This window comes from Notolepis coatsorum (assembly GCF_963971535.1).
Source record: "Notolepis coatsorum genome assembly, chromosome: 8".
Taxonomy (NCBI): Eukaryota; Metazoa; Chordata; class Actinopteri; order Aulopiformes; family Paralepididae; genus Notolepis; species Notolepis coatsorum.
The window spans coordinates 147900106-147920842 of record NC_140172.1 but is presented as its reverse complement, the minus strand read 5'-3'; the positions used below and the strand labels follow the sequence as shown (position 1 = coordinate 147920842).

The 20737-nt window shown below is 41.4% G+C and overlaps 1 protein-coding gene across 1 annotated transcript in view; it reads left to right on the top strand.

The window, feature by feature from the left end:
• Positions 1–1024: 1024 nt before the first annotated feature.
• Positions 1025–20737, top strand: part of grk1b (G protein-coupled receptor kinase 1 b) — a gene marked incomplete at its 5' end in the record, with an annotated part of 33290 nt that continues 13577 nt past the window's right edge. The window contains 3 exons of the mRNA XM_084320600.1: positions 1025–1720; positions 11207–11334; positions 20360–20517. Coding sequence (XP_084176726.1) covers positions 1025–1720; positions 11207–11334; positions 20360–20517 — 982 coding nt within the window. The remainder of the gene's footprint in view (positions 1721–11206; positions 11335–20359; positions 20518–20737) is intronic.

Genomic DNA, 20737 nt, shown 5'->3' with positions numbered 1-20737 from the left:
CACAGAGCAGAGCGGACCTTCAATTCTAGAAGCTATGACATCTAGTTAGAGTCTTCAGCCCTGCGTTTGACAGCTGTGTGACAACTTCGCTCGTGAGTCTTTTACTCTTACTCGTAGTAAATATTCACGTACAATTTTGTATTGCCTACTTATTGAGAGTAACGTATAATATAACCGGCAGGGCATATCAATCAATCAAATTTATTTATATAGCACGTTTAAACATGACGCTTGTCAACCAAAGTGCTTCACATAGCTAAGCTAAGAACAAAGAAAAGTATTAAAAAAATAAAAATAAAAAAATCAACGGATAGACAAAGGAAAAACAGAACAACACGTCAACAAGTACGGCAAGAGTCAAAGTGAGTCAGGGAAGGCCAGGCGATATAGGTGGGTTTTGAGTTTTGATTTAAAAGACTCGATGGAGGGGGCAGATTTAATGGACATGGGGATGCTGTTCCAGAGGTCAGGGGCTGCGACCGCAAAAGCACGTCCCCCCCTTAGACTTGAAGTTAGACCTACGGGTGGTTAGGAAACCCTTATCAGCCGATCTGAGGGCCCTGGCGTTGGTATAGGGGGTGAGGAGGTCTGTTAGATAAGCAGGGGCCTTACCATTTAGGGCTTTGTAAACCAATAAAAGGACCTTGAAGTCTATTCTAAAGCGCACCGGGAGCCAGTGGAGGAAGGCAAGTACAGGGGTGATGTGAGCTCTCTTCCGGGTACCTGTGAGCAGTCTAGCGGCAGCGTTTTGGGGCAGTTGTAGACGGTACAACTATATATTTGCCCTATATTGCCTATATTTATGTCTTTCTACTATTACCCTGCTCATACCTGTACCCCCTCTCCCACATGTTGCTATAGGATGCCCACATCTCCCCCAAGGGGATCAATTAATCAGCCATTAATAATCAGCCTTTTTTAATTGTAGGTACAGTACACATCACCTCCCGTTTGAGAAATCTTTGCACCCTGGAGTAACTAAACTTCTTTCTGGGTTTTCTGTCCACCAGGCCAAGGTCCAGCCATGGAGTGCATGGAGAATATGGTGGCCAACTCCGCCTACGTGTCGGCCCGCGGCAGCGTGGACGGCGGAGCGGCCGCGCTGGCCATGCGGGACAAGAAGATGCGCGCGAAGCTGAAACTGCCGCACATCAGGGAGTGCGAGAGCATGAAGGCCACCATGGACAAAGGCTTCGACACCATGTGCGTCCAACAGCCCATCGGCAAGCGCCTGTTCCAGCAGTACCTGGAGAGCGAGGCGACCCACAGCAACACCGGGGAGCTGTGGAAGGACATCACGGACTACAACACCGCCCAGGAGAAGGACAGACTGCAGAAGGCCCAGAAGGCGGTCAACAAGTACTACGAGTCCAAATCCAAGAACTTCTGCAGCTTCCTGGAGGAGAAGGCGGTCACGCGAGTCAAGGAGGACGCCAAGAACATCCGCGGCGACCTGTTCAAGGAGAGCGAGCAGCAGCTGCTCAAGCACCTAGAGTCCAAGGCGCTGGCCGGCTTCAAGGCCAGCATGTTCTTCCTGCGCTTCGTCCAGTTCAAGTGGCTGGAAGACCAGCCCATCAACGAGCAGTGGTTCGAGGACTTCAGAGTTCTGGGCAAAGGAGGGTTCGGGGAGGTGCACGCCTGCCAGGCCAAGGCCACAGGGAAGATGTACGCCAACAAGAAGCTGGATAAGAAAAGGCTGAAGAAGCGTAAAGGATACGAGGTAAAGTATCAGAAGCAGAAGCACTAAATACAACAATAACGATTATAATAATAATAACAACTACAATCATAATATTAACAACAACAACAATAATAATAACAATTATAATAATAATAACAACAATAATCATAATAATAACAGCATTAATAACAACAAAAACAACAATAATAATAATACACTTTATTTCTATAGCACCTTTCACACAAGGAATGCAGCTCAAAGTGCTTTCACATTTCAATAATAAAAATGTTTAAAGAATAAAATAAAAGATTGCATAAAGTAAATAATAAAAAGTTATAAAAAGAGGTGTTGCTGGGCGGCTACGTGGTGCAGTGGGCAAGGCGCTCACCACGAATACTGGAGACGCTGGGTTTGCCTGTTCGAGCCCAGCGCTCCACATTGCTTTCAGTTTAGCTGGTCGTCCGTACTAATACACATTGGCAGTATTAGGGGGTGGGAAACTGATGGGTGGGGATCGGGCGTTGTGGACAGCGACTCCTACAGGTCGGTTGGTGCGCCTGCGCAGTAGAATCGGGAAGCGATGGGGGCGGTGCCCCTCCAAAGCTCAGACCCCTGACGCTGAAAGATCGCACCGCGCAGGTGAAAAGATGCGACTGCTGTTACCTCGAGTATCGGAGGGGACTCGTGCTATGTATGACTTAGTCCACATTGCAGCCGGCTGGTGGGAGGCAAGAAACAGCGTAAAATAGGAGAAAAAGTGGATAAAAAAAAAAATGAAAAAATAAAAGAGGTGTTGCTAATTATAAGATAGATTAAAAATATATGTTTTCAGTTTCCGTTTAACCCTTTCTGCGCCAACAACGAGTTAGCTCGTGTTAGCCCGCCAATCGTTGAGCGCCAACAACGAGTTAACTCGTTATGATTGTTATTTCTTTTATTCGCTATTGCCATTCATAATCCATCGAGGCACCTTGTGCATGCTGTTCTGAATGTGTCTGAGATCGCAGACGGTCAATACCGCCGCCTAACTATTGCACTCCATTTGAAACAATGTAGTTTGTTTTCTCGGCCGAGCTGCAGCGTGCGGGCAGGGTCTAAATACCAGGGTCACCACGGATGCCTCGACGAGTTCATCCACCTGCCCGTTCATGTGCAATGCTGGATAACGTGGGACAGACTACAGCGACCAGTATTTGGAATGGCGATCAGATAATTGGATTTCGGGGGTTCGCCCTCATATCAGTAGGTACGTTTTTGAGGAAGAGAAAACAATGGGTTTCTTTAAAACAAAAATAAGAAGGAAATTATATTTATGAATGTTTTTGCACATAATAGATGAGAACTAGGTACAGACAAATGGGGTAAAATCGAGGCAAACACATTTTCCATTTCATGGGATGAAATGTATATAAAAGATTACAAAATTATAATTATAAAAGGTATATTATAAATTTCTATATTGAATAACAATTTGTATAAATGTGTTTTTTCCCCTATCAATAAACTACTGAAAATGTCTTAGCAACATCTCTACACCTTTACCCATCATTTCATTCAACCATCTTATTATTATTATTATTATTATTATTATTATTATTATTATTATTATTATTATTATTATTATTATTATTATTATTATTATTATTATTATTATTATTATTATTATCTTATTATAAATATACGTATTTACAGGATACCAAACTAAAAGCCAATTCCATTTGAATTCCTTTTTAACCTGTTCCCCCCCACGGGGTCGGTACCGACCCCTTTTTGACATTATTATCATATATTAATATTTTTATGAGTGATGCAATAAATTTGCGTTTTTTAAAATCAAACGTTTTCAAGTATTATTATCACTACTATGTCACAAATACATGTAGAATGTAAAACGTTAGGTTGGCAATAGTTTAGCAATAGGTTAAAAGTGAGTTTTTATCATTTTAAGTTTTTTTTTCAACTCGCGTTTCTTGACCCGGAAGCGGAAATGAAAATGTTGAACGATCAGAATTGGAATCTTTTTGCGGCCATTTTCAAGAGGACCTCGCTAGCTATCTGGCAGTGTTGAAATTTCACCAAACTACACTTCCTGTGGTCCGCTATGGTCGTTCAAAGTTCGGCGTTCTGAAGCAATCATATCAATAATTCTTATGATTCGCGATAATAAGCTACAAAAGGTAACGTTTTTGACAAATATTGAAACGCAGTCAGTTTCTCCACACTATTGTAATCATGTAGGAAGAATCAGATCTGAAATTAGTTACAGAATGATTACACTGTGGGAGAAATAAAAAAGTACAGTCGATTACATTAAATAACTGTATATGTTATTACGCATGCCTGGTGATACTATATCCAAATTGAACTCGGCCATTTGAAAGATACTATATGTATATATATATAAATGTGCGAATTGGCTATAATAAGGTAATGTATAAGCATATATTCTATATTCTATAATAATATTTCAAATTGCATTGGTCCGGATGGGAGAATTCAGTACTGTATATACAAAACCTTCAATTTTATCATCTTCCCTTTATTAATTTCCTTAGATCTTTTGTACACATGATCTCAAGAGGGTACTGAATTAGCCCAGTGGCAGTTCTTTAAGTTTGGTCATTATTATCATGGTTTTATTCACTGTCAAAGATGAAAAGAAAAATCATAATTCATATTTTCCTTTGTTTCATCAGAATTTAAGCAAGCCTAGTAATAGACACAATATTTCTGACACTGAGAATACATTCATTGAGGTCCATAGATGTTCCTAGATACCAAGAATATGCAAATAGCCCTTGTAGAAGTGGAGCAATATTCCATTTACCTAGGTATACATTTTATGCAGATTTTCACCTGGGGTGGAACAGGTTTTCTCCGCCGGGCATTGTACCCATCCTAAACCATTCTCTGCCAGCTCTATTTGTCTATGGAGATGTTCACCTTCTTTGCAGGGCTATAACTTTTTAAATTGTATTGCTAAATTGACATTACTATGGCCCATTCAACATCAATTATCTATCGTTCAGGATGTAGGAACGTTTTATTTTTTCATTCACACATTCATACAAAAATACGGTCTAGAGTATAAATGTTTTTATCGTTTTCTGCAGTATTTCATAGAACATGAGATATAGCCATAAATGCGCGGATGAACGGAGGGGAGGGGGGGTCGTTTATAATTCCGTGACCGACGTTAAATGATTCATGTAGTATGGGTGACATATTGATCAGAGCAGTTTGTATCGAAAATGGTAAAGAAAAATGCTAAAACTCACCCCAGTCTCCTCGTAGCGTTGGGCAATGAGAGTGGAGCAAAAAGATCGCTATTATGGGATGTTGATCTATGCGATCCATTGCCGGGTTGCATATTACTAATACACGTCCAAATAATGTTGATTATTGATTAAAGATCCATATCCACGGTGTCTGTATTGAGCCCCGGGACGATAAGCGAGTGGCCGGACGAAAATAGGGGACGGGCCAAGCACTTCCGGCTACTTCCGGTTTGGCAACTCGTCGATCGGCCACGAGGTGGCGGTATTGAAGCGTTGCCGAGTTGAGCGGAGTCCTACAGCACCAGCCAAGACTCCGTGGGTGAAATGTGAATACCATGACGAAAATATGAAATATTGATCTCAAAGACGCCTTACGGCTTCATTGGCAGATTACGCATGGCGGAGAATGACGTGTTAACACGTCATCGGCGGAGAATGGGTTAATAATAATAATAATAATAATAATAATAATAATAATAATAATAATAATAATAATAATAATAATAATAATAATAATAATAATAATAATAATTTTCAAAAAGGTCACTAAATAAACATGCTCCTCTGGGAACCTCTACACGCTAAAATGCTACTGGGATGAAAGAGGAACAGAGTTGGGAGGAAAGATCAGAGTGTTAGTTTAATCCCAATCAGAGCCATAATGGCTCAATGCAAAGAGGCTTGGGATTCTCCAGAGACCCCATAAAGCAGCTCAGAGCCGCAGCAGAGGAAGCACTCGCAGGCTGAAGCCCCTGCTTGTTAAATGGAGATTAACCTTTTACTTAAATGCTGTTGAGTGACATGGGAACAGCCACAGATTTGACGTGTCATAGAAGGGTAAACAGAGGTGATTGATTGATTGATTGAAAACGTTATTAACAGATTGCAGAATGGGTACAATACAGTACAGCTCAATACACACAATTATTAAGGGGATGCAGACCAGAGAAAGACTTTCGTCTTGTTTACATCAGGGTCCCCCATTTTCAATTCATCAGGACATATATGACATACATGACATACAGATAGACAGTACTGCTACATCTATACATTTATGACATACCAGATTTGCAAATACAGTACTGTTTGTGATACAAAAAGAGTCCAGAAAAGGGAGTATATACAGTTGACGTAAAAACTGTACATTGGAGGAGGTTGGGTGGGTAGGAGGGGTTGGGGGTGAAACACTGTACAACTGTACAAGCAAAACTGTACATTGGAATATTGACAACCATACTAGGTAATTTACTGTACATTGGAGGGGGTTGGGGGGGGGGAACACTGTACAAACAAGCAAAACTGTACATTGGAATATTGACAACCATACTAGGTAAATTACTGTACATTGGAGGGGGTTGGGTTAGGACATTTACAGGGGCCAGTTTCGAATTGCAGTCCCCCGTAGGTGTTCTTTGAGAGTGGTTTTGAAAGTGGGTAGTGATTCACATTCCTTTACAGCTTTAGGTAGGGCGTTCCACATTGATGTTGCATAATTGCGTCCCTTATTTGAGCCGAATCTGGGTTTAACATGATTTGTGGAGCTCCCTCTGGTGTTGTGATCGTGGTATTCACTGACCTTTGGGAAGTATTTTGACATGTACATGGGTACCTTGGTCGTGTAGTGTATCTTGTAGACCAGGCCCATTGCATGTTGCTGTACTCTGTCGTCTACTCTAAGCCATCCTAGGTTGTCAAAGTGGGCAGGGGTGAGGTGGGTTCTAGGAGTAAGGTCAAGCAGTAGTCTGACCAGTTTGTTTTGAGATGTTTGTAATTTTGTTTTTAGCGCCTTTGAGGTGCTTTGGTACCATGAGGTGCAAGCATAGTCCTAGTACCCTTGAATGAGTGCTCCTGCCAGAGACTTCAGGGTATTCTTGTTTACCAGAGAGGAGATCCGGTACAAGAATCGAGTTCGTTGGTTGACTTTTTTTATTACATTGGATGCCATTTTGTCACAGGAGAGATTAGCCTCTAGGATGGAACCCAGGTAGGTAATTTCATCTTTCCTTGTGACAATATTGTCACCCACTGTAACTGAGAAGCCGTCGGTCTTGCTGAGTTTTGTTATTTGAACCGAAGAGAATGGACTCTGTTTTGCCCATGTGTAATGATAGTTTGTTATCAGCGAGCCATATGCAGATTTTGCCTAGTTCCGAGCTGAGGGTTTTTTCAACCTGTAACTTGTTCTTATCAGAGACCAGCAGGGCTGAGTCGTCCGCAAACAGGAACAAGTTGCAGTCACAAGCTGTCATTTAATAACATTAATTATGGTTCCGTTGCGTGTGGTGTGGTGTCAGAACTGTACTGGTGAGCCCGCATCCACAATACCAGGGCCCTGGCCAGGGCTATACAGTGCGACCATATTGCTTGCATATGCCCCTAAAAATATGTGTGTGCGAACCTGGAAAATCAATTACTCGCACGGTGTGCGAGTGCAGATTACAGCCTCAGTCGTTCTTTTTATTTCTCCACTGAGAATCGTTAAAAAACTACAAGTCCCACATTGCACTCAAGCCAACGGTCCAATCACAGTAGAGTGACGTGACTGGTTTCATGGGAAATAAAGCAAATGACCAATCGGAAGCTCTCATTTTGCTTGTTTACTTCCTGAAAGTCTGCCATTGCGATATGCGACCGTTTTCCGAGACACTAACTTATTATAGTCTTATCAATAGCAATAGATTTGAGAACACCTAGATTTAGCCATAGCAATAGTAATATAACGTTAATGCAACAAAACAAATGCCTTGCTTTGTTAATCATAACGTTGATGCAGTAGCGTATGTCGTTGTGTTGACTGTAACAGACATGATAACAACATAACACTGTGTACACATTCAAATTGCGATAATCGATTCTAACATTTTCAAACCGATGCAGTTGAATTTTCCCCTTAGGATCGATGCATTGTTACACCCCTACACCAAAGTAACTGGCCCACTGTGTATGTGTGTACAGCTAACTTGACTAGCGTTATCAACAGCAGAGGTGGGCAATAGGGTCCAGCTGCAGCGCCGGACGGCCGGAGTGCAAGCGGTGTGACGTAATTGGCAGAAACGACTGTCAATCAATGGTCTACCTGACACGCAAACTCATAAACAATGTTTCTGTACTGGAGGTGTACAGTATTTCAATAGGCAACCCTGAAAGGATTATTTTTCTAGAAGAGCAACACAGCCAAAACATAGGCATTGTATGCATAAAAGGGGCAAAAGCTAAAGTTAAGTGACTGTTACTTTTGTAGCAGTAGTTTGATTTGATAGTTATTTGATAGGGACAGCACATGTTAATTAACATCAAGTACAAAATACAAAATGTAAACATGCAGGTTTGTAGCAAGAGCTAATTTACACACAGTACAAATATAGATTTATTTTTGAAAAAATAAATAAACTGTTACTTGAAATATTTTCACTGTGCTCCTAAATATTTTTGGGTGCTCCTAAATTTCTTTGTGTGATCCTAATTTTTTTCATTTAGGAGCACATGTGCTCCTTGGGAAAAAGGTTAGCGTAGAGCCCTGGCCCTGGCACATCTAACTGGAACGGAACCAGAATTAATGTTACCGGGTACGCTTGTGTTTACCCTGCAATGACACATCAAAATGGCCACTGAAAAAGGGCCTATAGAGCACCTTCCTGGGCATGCAGCGCAGGGTACATGCCGAACACAAAGAGTTGTCAGACATTAGGGGAGCATAATGTGATCACTAGCAATATCGACATCCTTGTCACTGTTAACGGATGCAGAGAATAGTCAAACGACACGCACAGATCCACAGTATGTGGCAGCATGAGGAAGATCATGGAATGGAACTGATTCGAGTATCTTGTCACATACAGATTCCTATTTGATTAACTGGTTGTAATTAGGGATGTTCGATATTGGCTTTTTTACCGATATACCGATATTGTCCAACTCTTAACTCTTTGACTGCCACGCTGTTTTTCCATCTTTACTCCCTGGAGCCAGCTTTTTTGACCATTTTCACTATGTTTGCAGACCCATCGTATATCCTATATTATAGCTATGGAGACAATAGTATGGCTCATTTGACATGCACTATTTATACTCCAACATGGAAAAAAACGTTTATTTCTACCTTCATTCGTGCTCTATCCCATGCAAAAAATCGTCCCGTTTCAAAATAATCCAGTCTCGCTGCCTGGAAGGGGAGATATGACGTGTTTTGTGCAGCAAACTTATATTATTTCCAGGTCAAAGGTAAACACAACCATATAAATGTTTCTATTCGGAAAGCCATCATGGGCATTCTGACGCTGGGATCGTTACAAAAGCATGTTTTATGATGGGGTTCGGTAAAATAGACGTTACCTTTGTCAGCAGGTACTCCAATCTTGTTCCAAGTGTCTTGGATCAGAACAGGATCAATAAATATAACATTAGGTGGCCCGCCAGCAGCGGCAAGGTAACGATCCAGATAACAGCCAGGTATCGTTACATCAGCCCATCTGAAAATACTAGAATCCAACATAGTCTGTTGAAAACGCACCTTATCATACATAAGTGCAATCGTTTTGTCTTCTTCATAGTTCTCCAATAGTTCCAATAGCGGTCGCCATTACCGGTAAAGTCCTCAAGCCTTGGAGTGCTCGGGCCCGGCGCAGACTATAACACGGAACAGAATAGGTTACCGAGTATAGTATTTCTATGATTTACCAGAAGTGTGATCTCTTGAATCATGAAAAGTGTGATAGTTTTGTCCTCTTCTAATAGTTACCACAAGTCGCGATCGCCATAGCTCACTGCTGCTCGCTCTCTCTGCTTTGATATGACACTCCCCACACTAGCCCAGTTCAATATAGGCGATACTGCCACCTGTTGGAATTCGATCGTCATTTCAATTCTAACTTACATAGAGGTCTCTAGAACACACAGCAAGGTCCGCGAGAGTGTTTAGGATAAAAAATAAAAAAAACGAAAAAAGAAACTAGATATCTCGTTTCTGGCGCTCAAGCGTTGGCTTTTAGAAATGAGATATCTTGTTTTTGGCGCTCAATGAGTTAATTTCCGACACCGATATCAACCGATACTGATATATGCTGGGTTCCCCCCCCAAAACGGAATAATTTCAGGTAATTAACATTACATGTCGTGGAATTAACACAACATTATGCATACTTTTGACAATAAATAAAATAAGAATTTGTTCTTACTTGCTTGCCTGGGTAAATAAAGGTTAAGATGTTTTATAATAATAATAAAAACAAATCCGATGCAATGCAAGGCCTTCATTTTTAGATGCGATACATTTTTCCTCAGATTTATTAAATTGAAATGTCCATTAATCAGTGTACTACACATCACTGTCTGTGCGGCCCTGCCATGTGCTTCAGGATCTGTACTCATCCTCTGTGCAAGTTCAAGTTTCTTTATTAGTTGTCATACAAAAATACAGAATACTTATTATTATTTATTTTTATTGATCTTTTCCCCCCTCCTTTTTCCTCCGATTTTTCTCCCATCCCAATGTTAGTCGTTATGCCAATTCCCAATCCCCTTCCTGGTCGCTGCGCACTTACCCCCCACAGTCGGTCTGGGAGAGTGGAGGCTATCACATGCTTCCTCCGACACACGTCTAGCCAATCAACCGCTTCTTTTCACCTGGCAGCGCGGACTCTCACTGAGAGGGTGTAACGTGTGGAAGGATCACACTACCCCCCTTAGATCCTATCCGCGCTGAGCAGGTGCCCCGACCGAACTGTAGGAGTCGCTGTTTACAACGACCCGGACCCACCCCGCCAGCTTTCCCACCCTCTAATACAGCCAATTGTATTAGTGTGAACGGCCAGCCAAGCTGGTGACAACGCCGGAGCTGTGAGCTGGATTCGAACAGGCGAATCCAGCGTCTCCGGTGTTGGTGACGAACGCAATCTCCGCTACGCCACAATACAGAATACTTTTATATGAAATGCCTTTTTCCGTTTTTTTCCGTTATGCTCCTGAGAGTGTGCTAGATAAAAATAGATAAAGTCAAGTACGTAAACAAAGTGTAAACAAAAGTGTTCAATATACATAATATACAATACAGAGTAGAAGAAATTAGTAACTGAGTTACAATACAATACAGTACAATGCAGACATGGGATGAGGTACAGCTTAGGGTAAGGTGCAATGAGGTATGAATTGTAGTGCAAGTCTCTTTACCAATAAATATAAAGTGTGTTAAAGTGTCTAAAGTGAGTAAAGTGCTTCAGGATCTGTACTCATCCCCTGTGTTTGTCTCCAGGGGGCGATCGTGGAGAAGCGTATTCTGGCGAAGGTCCACAGTCGCTTCATCGTGTCTCTGGCCTACGCCTTCCAGACCAAGAATGACCTCTGTCTAGTTATGACCATCATGAACGGAGGAGATCTCAGGTACCTTATGCCACATTTATGACATTGGATGTGACGGACGCAAGCAAACACAGACACACACACAGAGACACACACACACACACACACACACAAGTCATCAAGACATGGTAGGAACATGTTCCCTTCACACACCTGTCTTTGTGTGAAAGTGCTGGATTGGCAGTCGCTGGTCCTTGACAGTCGCTGGACCTTGGCTGTTTATGTAACTGTTTAACCGGCAGTGTTAAATCACATTTGTTTTATTTTTCATTATTTGTTATATTATTTTTATTTGTATTATATTATAATGTAAAATATTGTAAGGAAGGGGCAGGGCTTGATACGTTTCTTTAATCCCCCCTGTCCCTTCTTGAACACTTATTGAACTGTATGGAAATAGTCTTTGACTATTTACCTTTTAGTTTTTTTAAACTTGTTTTATGTTTCTATGTTCGAGACAAATAAAAAAAATCAATCAATACATTATATAAAAAAAAAATACATAATACATTTCTCCTTAAATCAGAAATTTACATTTAGTCATTTATCTGAACGCTTTCATCCAAAGCGACTTACAAGTTCTGTACAACAAGTCATCAGGAAGGGTACAACTCTGGCAGCTAAGGGTCAGTAAGACTGCTTGTTCAGTTCAGTTCAGTAATTTTTTATTTCGGGTTTTGGACATTTTGCAGCATTGTCCAATTGTCCGAAAAGGGCTAGGGAGAAGCACTAGGCTTGTCGGGCCCTAGCCCTGAAGACTTACGTTTCTTTCTTGTTTTCCTTTTTTTTTTTTACATTTACATACATACATACAATACATATAGTACACATTACAGTACATACATATAGTACACATTACAGTACACATTACAGTATAGTATACCTGCAGTATATAAAAGTATAGTATATAATAGTGTATATATAATGTGATATGAGATGATAATATACAATACAATATAATATAGTACCATAATATAATAGTATATAGTGTAAATATAGTTTAATATAATATGCAGATTAATTATAATATGATTATATAATGTAATATGACATAACGTACAATACAGTATCATGTATTTTTTTATTAATTAAATGCAATTAAAGCTCTTCTTCCCTTCTGTACCTATCGGAAATAGATTTTTTGAGTCTAGATTTGAATTGACTTATGTTTTTACAATATTTTAGTTCATCCTCTGTCTAGTGTCTAGCGTCTAGTCTAGCCCATTCCACAGACCACAGGGTGGCTCCGTAAGAGGAGATACACATTATTTTCAGGTTTGTTTTCATCACAGGTTTTTTGAAGTTAAATGGTCCTCTGAGGTTGTATCCCCCCTCTTCATCCAGAAATTAGCTTCTTACATTTACCGGTAATTGATTATTTCTTGCTTTGTACATAACTTGCAGAGTTTAAAAGTTTACCATATCAATGAACTTCAAAATGTGTGATTGTAGAAACAGTAATGTGTGTGTGTGGTCCCGATATCCTGCATTGTTTATTATTCTTATTGCTCTTTTTTGTAGGATAGTCAATGTATTTATGGTTGTTTTGTATGTGTTACCCCATACCTCTGTGCAGTAATGCAGGTAAGGCAAGATCATTGCACAGTACAGAGTGTGCAATGAGTTGGGATTGAGTACATGTCTCACCTTACTAATGATTGAGATGCTCTTTGCCATCTTAGCCCTCACATATTCTATATGGGGTTTCTATATGCTTGTCAAACAGTGTTGAACTTGAATGCTACAGTCTTGAGTGCATAGTAGTATAGACCTATTATGATCGTAGGTAGTAATATAAGCAAGGTCGATTCCGTAGTAGCAAAGTGCATACTAGTAAAAAATTTGTTTTAAAGGTGCGAAGACATATATATATGAGGGGAGAACTCAATTTAAAAGTTTTTACTGTACGCACTACCATGAGAAGACACTGCATTTCTATATGTAGAGTGAAACTGTGGAACAGTCTGAATGTGGTGCTAAAGCAATGTCCAAACATGAGACAATTCAAACTGAATTATAAGGAAATTATTTTCATGAGGTACAGGGATGAGGAAGGTATTTGACATTCACATGTGTTTAAATTTTTTAAATTTCTTTCATGTTTTACATATATAATTTTTGTTTTTTGTTTTGCATATATATATATATATATATATATATATATATATTTGTTTTGTAAGGTTTTAAATTAGTACACTCATTTGAGTAGTGGAAAAGGGGTAGGATTAAATAAGTGTATACTTCTTCCTACTCCTTTTCGAACATGTACATTGAGTTATGTTTTGTTTTTGTTTGTTATATATATTTTTTCATAAAATCTCTAGATATCAATGATTTGTTTTGATTTTAAATTGTTTGTATTTACATCAAAAATACAAATATATATATGATACAAAGAGTGAAATCTGTTCATCTCGGTGAACACCCCTGCTGTGACATGTAGGTCAGCAGGGCGCTACGCAAGCAGCAGGGAGCAGAGGCACAGCGGCAGGATCTGTCGTTAACGAGCACTCCCACTCATCTCTCCTAATCAGCCTAAGGTAGATCAACTTAACAGCTCATATTCAGCCTAGGCCCGTAGCTGCGTAACCCTGTACGTCAGAGAACAGCCCTGTGCTGCTGCTGCCTCTATTCTCTCACAGCTTACGTTCCGTAATTATGCCACATCACTGTGGAACGCCCTACCCACAGCCGTAAAAAAAATGTGAATCACTACCCACCTTCAAAACCGCTCTCAAAGAGCACCTACGGGAGGCTGCAATTCGAAACTGGCCCCTGTAAATGTCTGAACCCCCCTCCCACCCACCCACCCCCTCCTAATGTGTTCCCTTCCCCTCGCATGTTACTGTTAGGATCTGTTTAACAGTACTGTATATTCAGGCACGCGGGAACTATAAAACGGCAGGGGGTGCTGGGGGGGTCACCAGATGAAATTTTTTTTTTTTTTTTTTTTTTTTTGTCAGGTCACTGAACTTAGAAGCAGGCCAGGCCAGTGTTTCTATTTGCACCAGCGCAATAGTTAGATAACCTAGGTGGGGAACAACCAGGAGATCACTGCAACTCACACAAGTTGGAGAACTATCTCTCTCTCTCTCTCTCTTGCTCTCACACACACACAAAGGGAGCCGCATGTGATTGGTGGAGGCGGGATCCTTACGAAAAACTGCTAATCATTGACACATGCTAGCCTGTAATAATCCCCCCCAGAAAAATGTACTTTGCATTTGATATATTGCAAATATATGCCATCACACACACTGGCATTTAAAGGGTTAGAATTATAAAATGAATATGTGGTGTGATCAGGGCTGAAGTTGAATAAAATATTGTATTTATCAATTACAAAAAACTGAAAATCCATAAAAATCTGTGTTGTTGCTAATCATACATATGCTAGCCTGTTTTTTAACAATAAGTTGTGATGCCATCACAAACACTGGCATTTAAAGGGTACAAATAAAAAAAATGCCTGCACCAGAATGCAGGAAATTAAGTCTTTGTAACAAAGAAATTCCTGGTGGGGGACCCCCAGACCCCCTGCTTAAAAAGTGGCCTGACTGGGGCTATATTTCCTGGCCTGAATGATTTCCCCAGTCCGGCCCTGGTTAAAAGCCTCCAATGCTTATTAGTGTGTGTGCGTTTGAACGTTTGCATGTTTCAACCATACATTTCCATTTAAAATAATTTTTTTTTACCTCCTATAATAGTGGGGGTCGCGGCTCTCTGACACCGTTTTTTTTGGGTCGCGGCCTGAAAAGTTTGGGAACCCCTGGTCTAGCCTGTACCCCCCAGACATGTTGCTGGCCCCGTCAAAACAGTATCCTATCAGTCTCTCCATGGGCAGGTCGAGGCGTAAAAGTATTTTATACACAAAAACAGCGTCTCGGCTGTTGTGTCTGGGCCGGGCATTGTAAAAACCCCAAAAGAAGTTCTGAGCTTCCAAGTTGTCATCGGCTAACTGTATATTACACGAGAATTGTTCTTTTCCAGTGATTGACATCAGTGGTTCCGTCAGCGCTCAAGCCAAAGATTGGGCTTTTGGATGCTTTGCCTCTAATTTGTCGCTGAATATCATGGGCAAGCAGCTGTAAGATTTCGTTTTGGATGTTGTTGGACATCCAGTTGTCTCTCTTTTGGAGCCAATTCTTCAACTCGGGATCAGACTCGGTGCGCACTCTTTCCATCATGAGCTGCCATAACACCCCATCCCTATTTGCATCACCCCTCAGTGGAAGCCCCTGGCGCCCGAGGGGGGGTATAGGGGAACAGACTCAGTTAACTCTTCAATACCTGATGCTGAGGCTGAACCTGTCGTCTCTGTCTCTCTCTGACGTTTATCAGATTTAGTGGGACTGTCACTGGGACCGGCGGGACGTTTCGAAAATAAATCTGATATTTTTCTTTTCTGCGAGTGAGACATTCTGTGCTAGCAAAGTCTGACTACTAGCTCAAATCGACTGACTGCGCAAGCACTGTATCACAGTAGCTCAGTGGTTCGTGGTGCGTGGGAAGGGCGGGAGACAGGAGGTGAATACAATTAGTTGTTTCACCTGTCATTCAATCAGTCTGTGACAGTCTGTCATCACTCGAAAATCTACTCGGTTTTACACGTATGATTGTGTACATACAGTAGTGTAATGAATGAATGAAAACTTTATTTAACAGATTGGAGAATGGCTACAATACAGTACGGCTCAATACACACAATATTAAAATGGTGACGTGCTTTGAGCAGGATATACTTATAATATACAGTGTTACAGTTATACAGTTACAGTATATACAAATATATAAATACTGCCAAAATAAAAAAAAAATAAAAATTATTATATATATATATATATTTTTTTTGCAATAATTGAGAGGGGGTGCTGCAGCACCCCCCGCACCCCCCCTTCCCGCGTCCCTGTAGTATATTTGCATATCTTGTATGTCACAAATGTAACAGTACTGTATATCTGTATGTCATGTATGTCATAAATGTCATGATTAGATTAGATTATTATATCTGTATATCTGTATGTTGTGTATGTCATAAATGTCATGATTAGATTAGATTATTATATCTGTATATCTGTATGTTGTGTATGTCATAAATGTCATTATGAATTGAAAATGGGGGACCCTGATGTAAACAAGACAAAAGTCTTTCTCTAATTGTGTGTATTGAGCTGTACTGTACTGTAACAATTCTGCAATCTGTTAATTAAAGTTTTCAATCAATCTCTCTGAGCGTCCATATGGACCTCCTCCCTCCCTCTATTCTCACAGCTTCTCTCTGACCGTCCATATTGTCCAGCAGCGTGGCTACATGAGTCGAGCTCCGGACTCATGATCGAAAGATCACCGGTTCGAGCCCCGGTCAAGGCTGCTGTCGGAAAGTGGTGTTGTTGCTCCGGGAGGGTCATCAAGGAGAAGCCGCCTATTCTCAGTCCTTGACCCACAATGGTGGAATGAGCTACCCACCCCTGTTAGAACAGCCGAAACCAATCTTTCGCCGTCGACTAAAGACTCACTTCTTCAACCATTATCTAAAAAAAAAAAAAAAATCTAACCCTAACTAACCATACTGTCATGCACTTGTCCTAATAAACTAACCTACACTGTAGCACTCAACACTTTGATGAACATTGTTACTCAGCTGATAGAGTTGTGCCCTTCCTGATGACTTGTCGTACAGAACTTGTAAGTCGCTTTGGATAAAAGCGTCAGCTAAATGACTAAATGTAAATGTTGTCCAGCAGGGGGCACTCTGTCCTCTGGACTTGTCCGTAACAATGCCCGTTACAGTGATCGGGTCAGCCGTACAGCTGCGAGTGGCGTCCTTCAGATGAGACGCTAAACCGAGGTCCTGACTGAATTCGGTCGTTAAAGAACCCAGGACGCCTATCGTAACGAGTACCCCGGCGTTCCTGGCCAAATTCCCAATCAGGTCTCTGACACCAAGGCCACCTAATCATCCCTTCCCCTTAATTGACTGGTATCAATTCCCGTCTCCTGAGCCGTTTAGCCATTGTGTAGTGCGATGTGTGCCGGGTGCCAGTGTATGGTAGCCAATGCCATTGAGCCTGCGTAGCCCACGGTTGGATGCTACCAGTGGTGATGAAGGAGGCAAAGAAGGTGTCTAGATAAGCGCTATATAAATGCAATTAATTATTATTATATGGACCTCCTCCCTCCCACTATTTTCTCACAGCTTCTCTCTGAGCGTCCATATGGACCTCCTCCCTCCCTGTCCTCTAGCAGGGCTCCATATGGACCTCCTTCCTCCCTCTCCTCTAGCAGGGCTCCATATGGACCTCCTCCCTCCCTGTCCTCTAGCAGGGCTCCATATGGACCTCCTCCCTCCCTGTCCTCTAGCAGGGCTCCATATGGACCTCCTTCCTCCCTCTCCTCTAGCAGGGCTCCATATGGACCTCCTCCCTCCCTGTCCTCTAGCAGGGCTCCATATGGACCTCCTTCCTCCCTCTCCTCTAGCAGTGCTCCATATGGACCTCCTCCCTCCCTGTCCTCTAGCAGGGCTCCATATGGACCTCCTTCCTCCCTCTCCTCTAGCAGTGCTCCATATGGACCTCCTCCCTCCCTGTCCTCTAGCAGGGCTCCATATGGACCTCCTTCCTCCCTCCCTCTCCTCTAGCAGGGCTCCATATGGACCTCCTCCCTCCCTGTCCTCTAGCAGGGCTCCATATGGACCTCCTTCCTCCCTCTCCTCTAGCAGGGCGGCTCCAGCACGGTCTCAACATGACCACGGAACGCCTAGGAAACGCGTTCATTCAGCAGGTCACGAGTGAACCTTCAGCATACAGTGCACTGTGTGGTGCACTGCTGAAAAATATCTTTCCGTTGATAAGATAAGCTATTCCAGTATTGATCCCCTTGGGGAAATTCGGGCATCATAGCAGCATGGGGGAGGGGAGGTACAGGTATGGGCAGGGTAATAGAAGAAAGACATAAATATAGGCAATAAAATAAAATCTGAATAAAAAAATATGAGAAAAAGTGACCAAGGCACCTGCAAAACCAAATCTGAGTGCATCCTTTTTGAGTCTCATGCACCAAATCACCACTGACTTCCATAACAACGTTATCTAACATCACATTACATTAATTTTTAAGTGCCCCAGTCAAATGACTATTCTCAGGGATGCAGATTTGTTCTATATTTCTTTGAACACCGACTATAAGATTACAGCTGTAAGGTGCAGCATCTACATGTATTCGTACAAGGTGCCGCACAGCAGGTCATCTTCAGATAGTCTCTGTAGATTTTGTAATGTGAATCACCATACTACACATGACCTTACTGTTCCCATGGTGGTACCGTATAGCAATAGCTGCTGACAAAGCATTTGATACAGGGGTGCAGTGTTGTAGTCGAGTCACCAAATCTCGAGTCCAAGTCGAATCTCGAGTCCCCATTACCCTAGTCCGAGTCATCAAGGTTGAGTCCACTCCACAGATGTCTGTTGAAGTTTGAGGTTGTCCCAGTCTTCTCTTCAATAGTTCGTTTACATATCGAACATCTAGCAGTGCTCTTGCTGGAATTTGATGTAAAATCTGTGCAAGCAAAGCGCACGATTCGGGGCGTCTCTTTAGGCATCTTAAGTACTGAACATGAGAGTATCGAGAACATATCGAGAACATATCAACGTTTTTATACGCATGTAGGTGGAACACACGTGTCTGCCCTTGCACAAAATTAAATAATGTTACGGTCTTAATATAACCATCAATATCTCATGCCAAGTGATTAGGGCCTATTACAAAAAAATATATATTTATCAATAATGCATGTATTTATCAAGTAACAAGTCAGAGTCCTCGTCTGCACCTTCCGAGTCCGAATGCAGTCAATGCTCGAGTCCAAGTCCAAGTCTGAGTCATCAGTGTTTAAGTCCAAGTCGAGTCACGAGTCCTGAAAATCAGTCCAGGACTCTGACTCGAGTACTACAAACAACACTGCAGGGGTGTGCATCTCACCCTCCGAGACAGATTCAATATGCATCTCGGTACACGATTAATGATTAACGATGCATCTGAATAGCCAACAGATCAATGTAATTCGATTCAGCCCCGTCTCGATCCAATACGATGCAGTGCGATACGATGCTGCGCGATGATGTGATTAATTGATCCTACTGTAGTTTTGCCACTGGTTGCAAAAATATATCTTTTAGGCTTAAATCCAGTTATGTGAGAGGAAGATAAACATCCTTCTTCACATTTAAATTACAGAATAGTGTCATATTGGCTTAGCAATACATGAAGCCAGCATCTATTTTACTGCGACTTTGTCCCAACCATTTGAATTGCTGATTAAATATTAAGCCTTTTCAAATCAGAGAATCATCATTCCCCTAGTATGATAGAGAGTTGAATGAAAGACTAGTGTACTTGCAGTACTAGCTAAACTTCAAGTTTGGGCAGGTCTTTCTATTGTTCAAGTCAAGTCAAGAGTTTTAATTGTCACGGCATACAGGTATACAATGAAATGCGGGTGGTCTTGCCCGCAACGATGTGCAATACAGTGGTACATATAATAGAATCAAAAGAAGGAAACAACATTGTGCAGTAACAGGTAGCAGGTAACATGGAGTGACATCTCGGTATCTGTACATAGTTATTTACAGAGCATATGGGACATGCTAGTTAGCTTTGGTAGTGCAATACACTGTTCCTGTTATTCTTGTTGATTAAATTACAATAATCTGTCTCCAAAAGCATCTGTAAATCTTTTTTAATATCTGCCCCATTAATCTGGTTAGAGGTTATATCTTTGTATGATGATGATATTTTATTGTACTTGTAAATAATACACACATTTCAACCCAGGGGGCGTAAATCATCTTTTATTGCACTGTATTATGTCATATTGTGTTGTATTGTGTCTCGTGTCCAATGTGTGTTATGCGTATATATGTTTTCTTTTAAATTCTATAAAGGAATGTAGATTTGATTGTGAAAGAAGGCCACAATCTATCAATTCACTTCTATGGTTAAGAGCATTTCTCGTCTGCCGTCCCCCGTTACCCGCTCGTCTCTACAGGTTTCACATGTATAACGTCGACGAGAAGAACCCCGGCTTCAAGGAGCCGAGAGCGTTGTTCTACACGGCCCAGATCATCTGCGGCGTGGAGCACCTGCACCAGCACAGGATCATCTACCGGGACCTGAAGCCAGAGAACGTCCTGCTGGACGACGCCGGTAACACACTACATCTCTTGATATAATTTTTATTCAGTGTTTCAACAGACAAACAAAGCAGACAGGACAGACAAAATCAAGACATTACAGTGACAAATAAAAAAAATATATACCCTCCCCCCTCCCAAAAGAAACAAACAAAAAATAAATAAAAAAACAAGACAATCAGTCACTCCTTCGTGTCTCTTACCAGTGTTAGACAGACACATCAAATCAGACA